We start from the raw sequence: 7,014 nt of genomic DNA, 5'->3' as shown, positions 1-7,014 counted from the left end.
ACTTTCCATGCACCCTCAGGGGGAACTGCGTCTGGTGTAGCAGCCCACGCCGACGGTCCCCCGATAACCTAAAAGAAAAAGAAAAGAAATAAAACTAAAATAAAAAAGGAGGTGCATGGCACCTGTGTCTACCTCCTACGGACACTAGACTAAAACTGAGTTAGCCTGGTGTCTGTAGGAGGGGTATAGCCTGCCAGGCGGAGTCACTTCTTCTGTCTAGTGTCGCCTCCTAGTGGCAGTAGCCTATACCCACTGGTGCTGTGAACCCCAATGACAGGCACAAGAAAATGGTCTTCTCACCAGTCAAATGTTCTTGGAAGCCATGACGGATGTCCTCTCATAGTTATGTTTAAAATGTAATACAACTTCTGTATCTATGGTTCCTGCACTAGTTGGGTAAGGTAATTGTCTTTTACCATTTCCAGTATAATGGAGCTGCAGACTACTACTTTTCAGTTTATACTGGGGTAGTTAAAGTCCCCGATTATAATGACTTCAAGCTGGTTTGCTGCCTCTTGTATTTGTCTTATTTGGAGTATTTCTGCTTCTTCCACTATACCTGGACTTAAAACTTACCCCTATAGGGGTTGTTATAGTTCGTATTATTCTTCCCCATTCCCCCTCCCCAATTTCACCCAAAGACTCCACATTATTATAACAAATATCCTCCCGCAGAAAAAGCTTAAGGCAAGATTTTACATATATATGCAGACCCCTCCCCCCTTTCTTATTTGTACAGTCATTTCTGAACAGGCCATAACAGTGCAGATTAAACAACCCAGTCATAGCCATCATCCAGCCATGTCTTGCTTATCCCCCACTATATCATATTATTATTCCTCCATTATCAGTTCTCATTCCTTAGCTTTATTAGTGAGGCTTCTAGCATTCGTACATTGCCCTGCATCCGCAGTGGATCTCACACTGCAAAATCCGCTGCAGTATGCGTGTACAGTTATTCCCTATGGTCTCTGCGTTCTCTCAACGGATTTTCAGTCCGCTGCCAGAATGCAGCCTCTTTGTTGTACTGTCTGCCACAAGTGGGGTGCTTGAAGACGCTCATACTGTACTTGCCCAAGCTCCGGCTTGCTTATCCAGTTCCCATATCACTGACGGCGCTCAGCCAATCAGTGTGTTGCAGCACACTAACTGGCTGAGCACCACCAGGGACCCAGGAGCTGGAGATGCTAAACTGAGCATGGGCAAGTAATGCATGAGCTTCTTCAAGCGCCCAACTTGCGGCAGACACTTAGTTAAGACAGAAAGGCTGCCTTCTCACACTGCGAGAATAGGGAATAATTGTACCGCATACCGCAGCAGATTTCGCTGCAGACCTTGCCTGATGAAGGTACTTTCCTGGAATCATGCCATGTTGACATGAAAAAGTAGCTTCTGTGACATGGATGAATTAAAAAAATTGCACCAAGCACAAGCAATTGAACTTTGAGCCTGGCACCACCATTGCACAAGTAAAAAATATATTTTTTTTTTTGTTATGCATATAATAGCTGTATCTGCAGTTGTTGCAGGTTGACATGATACTTTGTTAGCACGACATTTACTTCACCTACACTAATTACGGGACCCTATGAAGTTGGTTAACCCCTTAAAGGAAACCTGTCACCCGAGTGCCCAAGTGAAGGCCGCCTGACCCCCACTAGAGACCCTTCTACTTACCCTTTCTCTCCAAGTCCCATGCCTGGAACTGGTCCAGAGACGGAGATATCCCCGTCGGAAGCAGTGCGTGCTTCTGAGATGAGTCCGACGCCCATAGAGAATGATGGATTTTTGATCCAGGGATTTCTTCTGATTTGGAGTCGGGAAGTCATTTTGGAACTTTGCTTTGACATAGTGGTAGATTCTGCCTTCCACTTGATCAACATAAAAAAATAAGCTGAAATGTATGGAGGTATGTTTTCTTCATCCTTACAAACTATGTAACTATGACAAAACTGAAGCATACATAAAGTGTTGTTAAGACAAGTACATTAATATTTAATATCCCAATTACATAGTTCCAGAAAAAGTAGATGCTTTCCCCAACCCATGCCCATTCCCTTAGATCTCCATTGTTCAAGTCAAAATCTACAATTGTAAAATGAGGTCCATGAAGGAGAACCGTGCATTTTCTCAGAAACATTGAATCATCGATTCTCTTGATTTCCCAACACCAATCCATTTAACTGCAAAGAAAAAAAAATGAAATATGTTAATGTGCATTTAAAGGTGTATTTCATTCACATAACCAGTGGGAGTCCCGGACATCACCGGGCACCCTGGTTCCACTAACCAAGATAAGGAGTTTAAATAGAGCTGTAGTTGAGTTGTAGTTGTCTAGCAGCTCCTTTAACCCTTTGAGGACCAGGCCCAAAATGACCCAGTGGACCGCGCAAATATTGATCTTAGTGCTTTCGTTTTTCCCTCCTCCCCGTCTAAGAGCTCCAGCACTCTCAGTTTTCTATCTACAAGCCATGTAAGTGCTTGTTTTTTACAGGAATAGTTGTACTGTGTAATGGCGTCATTCATTTTACCATAACATGTATGATGGAATTCCAAATATATTATTTATGAAGATATAAATAGGTGAAATCGTAAATAAGAATGCAATATGGTAACGTTTGGGGGGTTCCTGTGTCTACATAATGCAATATATGGTAACAGCGACATGACACTATTATTCTATAGGTCAGTCCGAACACAACCACATGCAGGTTACACAGATTCTCTAATGTTATATATGTATTTTTTTTATGAAATCCTTTTTTTTGGCAATTAAATATTAATAAAATGGGCCTATTGTGACGCTTATAACGGTTTTATTTTTTCACCTACGGGGCTGTATGGGGTGTCATTTTTTCCGCCATGATCTCTAGTTTTTATTAATACCATATTTGTGAAGATCGGACGTTTTGATCACTTTTTATAGATTTTTTTAAATATATAATGTAACATAAAATCGGTAATCTGCGCACTTTTTCCCCTCTTTTCGTGTTCGCCGTTTACCGATCACAATGACGCTTGTTATATTTTAATAGATCGGACAATTACGCACGCTACGGTATATTATATGTTTATCTATTTATTCATTTTTATATGTTTTATTTATATAATGGGAAAGGGGGGTGATTTAGACTTTTATTGGGGGAGGGGTTTTGGGGTAGTGTGTGTGTGTTTTGAACTTTTTTTTTTTACACTTTTGAAGTCCCTTTGGGGGACTTTTACATGCACTACTCTGATTTTTACACTGACCATTGCTATGCCATAGGCATAGCATTGATCAGTGTTATCGGCGATCTGCTCATTGAGCCTGCCTATGCAGGCTCAGTGTAGCAGATCGCCGATCGGACCGCACGGAGGCAGGTAAGAGACCTCCGGCAGTCCGTTTTACCGATCGGGACCCCCGCAGTCACACTGCGGGGGTCCCGATCGATAAGTGACAGGGGACTAATGATCGCTGCAGCGTGTCATTACCGGTGAGGTCCCAGCTGCTGTTTGCAGCCGGCCCCCACCTGCTATGAAGCGCGCTCCGCTCTGGAGCGCGCTTCATAGCGGGAAAAACACCCAGGACGTAAGGTTACGTCATGGGTCGTCTGGGGACAGACTTCCATGACGTAACCCTACGTCCAGGGTCGTCTAGGGGTTAAATTTCTATGGCACTGCTGACAACAACAGAGCGTCGATAAATGATTTAACTTGAATAAACCATCAGCAGTTTTTCATTAAAAGGGAACTCAGTAGCGTTGTTAACATGTTACCCCCTGACACTCTTTATGTGGTTGTAAAGTAGTCACGCTACTTCAATGCAGTTTTCTGCCTGCGCCGTTTCGTTGTTCCTCTTCCCTGAGTTTCCCAGCAGTCTTAGCAATGCACGCTCAGAACGTCCTGTTATTCCCCACCCTGTAACCCTGCCCCCTCCAGGCCACATCCCCCCCAATGATGCCTCCAGTCCACCCGCAGTCATGTATATTTTTCACGACACCAATTGTACAATTTTATTTAACTGCTTTTAAAAAATTAAAACCTTTTAAATTAACTTAATGCTCTATTACCATCCTTATAATGCTTTTATTTTTTGGTCTATGAGGCTGTGTGAGGGGTGTTTTTTTTTTTTTCCCGCGCCATGATCTGTAATTTCTACCGGCACCTTGCTTGAGTATATGCAACTGTTTCATCACCTTTTATTACAATTTTTATGGCTTTAAGGTGTCCAAAAATTGGCAATGTTTTTTTTTTGCGGTTTTATGAACTTATGCGGTTTACCGTGTAAGATCAGGAATGTTATAATTTATTAGGTCTGGCGATTCTGCACGCGGCGATAGCAGATATGTTTATTTTATATAAAATGGATAAAGGGGGTGATTTAAAATTATTATAGGATGGGATTTTTTATTACAACGTAACTAAGTGTCTCCCTGGGGGAATTCTATTATAACTACACCGATCTCTCATAGAGTACTGCATTGATCCATGAGATCAGTGCTCGATTACTATAGGCTGCTGGACCCTATAGTAATCAAGTGCCGAGCTGGGATCAGTGGCGCAGACTACCAGTCTGGCCACAAGCACTGATCGTTTGGATTTCACTAGACCCCCATGGGTGGGGCTCTTAAAATTTTAATGCAGCTGTATCTTTTACCATATGCATTGAAATCGTTAAATAGCTGGGCCCAACGATCAGCCTGCACACGCTAATAGCCACGGTCCGCAGCTGCTATCACAGCGTGCCTGACTTTTTACTGTAATGTATTGTATATTCTTTTCTTCATGCACGTAATATTTGTAGTACGCTCCCCACCTCCAAGGGGTTACTATTGCATTTTTTCTCCACACATATTATTCATTGATTTTATGTTGTGTGTCACTAATAAAGATTTATTTTTTTATCCAATTATTTTGTCATGAGTATTTGATACTTTATTACATATGTCCAGCATCGTTTTGTTTTTTAGTTTTCAGATTTCAGTAGTGCATTGGGGATGCTTATGATTTTTATTTATTTATTTATTTATTTTATCTGTGGTCACCTGTAAACAAAGCCAAAAATAGTCAACTTACTTGGAACGCCAAGTGATTCTTCTACAAAGTGAACGTATTTCTTAGCATTCTCAGGCAGCTCTTCAAATGTTCTGGCATTAGAAGTGTCACTTTTCCACCCAGGAAGCGTTTCATATTCAACCTCAATTCTGTTCAAAACTTCTTGATTTGCTATAAATATTTGCACAGAAAGAACCATTTAGTGTGATTGATGCAAATACATTTTACTAAAACAGACTTTGCACATATTGATGTTATACACTAATACCATGAGCTGACATTTTCCATCCTGGTTCTAACATTTTCATAATAATTTACCATTTTTATGGCAGGTTAGTAGATGTTAACTTCCAAACATTTTTGTTTGCACACCCTATTTTAGGAATCCTGTTTTTGGGGAGTCAAACAAAACTGGATAAATGCAGAATCAATGGTTGGAGAAGGAGAATGTGGTTGGAGGACTGCATACTAGCTAATCACCCCCCAAACCCACCACCATTTAAAAAACAACACAAAAAACGCAACTCAAAACCCAAACCCAAACTTTACACATTTTGGAAATGCTGTGTGCAGAATTGTCTGAACTCCTAAATATAAAGTTATTGATCCTTCATGGTGAACAGTATGAAGGTAATAAAATGGATCAAACATCAGAATTAGGGATGAGCGAACTGGCAGAGGTTCGGGTTCGTATGAACCTAAACTATCTGCTTCTGATTCCCGGAGTCTGCCCGCTCCGTGGAGAGGGTGGATACAGCCTGAGGATCGCCTAGAAAACTGGGATACAGCCTATGGCTATGGCTGTATCCCAGTTTTCCAGGCGGTCCTCAAGGTTGTATCCACCCTTTCCACGGAGCGGGCAGACAGCGGGAATCAGAAGCCGATAGTTTAGGTTCATACGAACCCGAACCTCGGCCGGTTCACTCATCCCTAATCAGAATTGTAGATTTTTAAAAAAAGAAAAAAAGTTATCAAAAAGACACCTTTCACAAAAACTGTACTGATAACTACAGATTACAGTGCAAAAACGTAGTCCTCAATTGCAGAACATTACAAGGCAGTTTTTAACCATTTCCATTTTAACCCCTTAAGGACTGAGTCAATTTTTATTTTTGCACTTTAATTTTTTTGCTTGTTTTAAAAAGGCCATTGCTCTTGTATTGTTTCACATACAGACCCATATGAGCCCTTTATTGTACTTTGCAAAGCCAGACTTTATTTTTCCACAAAATATGCTGCAAAACCAGGAATAATTTATTTGCACAGTGAAACTGAAAATAAAACACAATTTTTTACGATTACAGTGATATGCAACTTACATAAAACTTTTATTTTGACAGCTTTTAAAAAATTAATACCTTTAAAAAAATAAATAAATAAATGTTCCTTAAAAACCAATCTATTACCATCCTTATAATTAGAGATGAGCGAACCGGGTTCAAGTCGATCCGAACCCGATCGTTCGGTATTTGATTAGCTGGGGCTGCTGAACTTGGCTAAAGCTCTAAGGTTGTCTGGAAAACATGGATACAGCCAATGACTATATCCATGATTTCCACATAGCCTTAGGGCTTTATCCAACTTCAGCAGCCACCGCTAATCAAATGCCGAAAGTTCGGGTTCGGATCGACTCGAGCATGCTCGAGGTTCGCTCATCTCTACTTATAATGCTTTTATTTTTTTGTAGTTTCTATCGATAACCTTGCTTATATGTGACTTTTTGATCATTTTTATTACAATTTTTGTGGATTTGATCAAAAATGCGCAATTTTGAATTTTTTTGCATGCGTTTTTTACCGTGTAAGAACACGGAGATACCAAATTATTATTTTTTTTAATAGGAAAAGGGGGGAGTGATTCAAACTTCTATTAGGGGAGGGGATTTTTTATTTATAACATCACTTTTTTCTTCACTTACATTACACACCACTGATCTCTCATAGAGATCGATGCTGTGTTTATAATACAGCACTGATCGAT

The 7,014-nt window shown here is 40.5% G+C and overlaps 1 protein-coding gene across 2 annotated transcripts in view; it reads right to left on the bottom strand.

The window, feature by feature from the left end:
* Positions 1 to 1,969: 1,969 nt before the first annotated feature.
* The window catches only part of LOC138774552 (adenylosuccinate synthetase isozyme 2), a 39,210-nt gene continuing 34,165 nt past the window's right edge, over positions 1,970 to 7,014 (bottom strand). For both annotated transcript variants that reach the window (XM_069955538.1, XM_069955537.1), the window contains 2 exons: positions 5,056 to 5,205; positions 1,970 to 2,183 (listed from right to left, as the gene is read on the bottom strand). In XM_069955538.1, the coding sequence (XP_069811639.1) occupies positions 2,131 to 2,183; positions 5,056 to 5,205 (203 nt within the window). In that variant the 3' untranslated portion in view covers positions 1,970 to 2,130. The remainder of the gene's footprint in view (positions 2,184 to 5,055; positions 5,206 to 7,014) is intronic.

The sequence above is a fragment of the Dendropsophus ebraccatus genome, chromosome 15, assembly GCF_027789765.1.
Source record: "Dendropsophus ebraccatus isolate aDenEbr1 chromosome 15, aDenEbr1.pat, whole genome shotgun sequence".
Lineage (NCBI taxonomy): Eukaryota > Metazoa > Chordata > Amphibia > Anura > Hylidae > Dendropsophus > Dendropsophus ebraccatus.
This window is presented reverse-complemented; position numbering and strand designations above follow the sequence as displayed.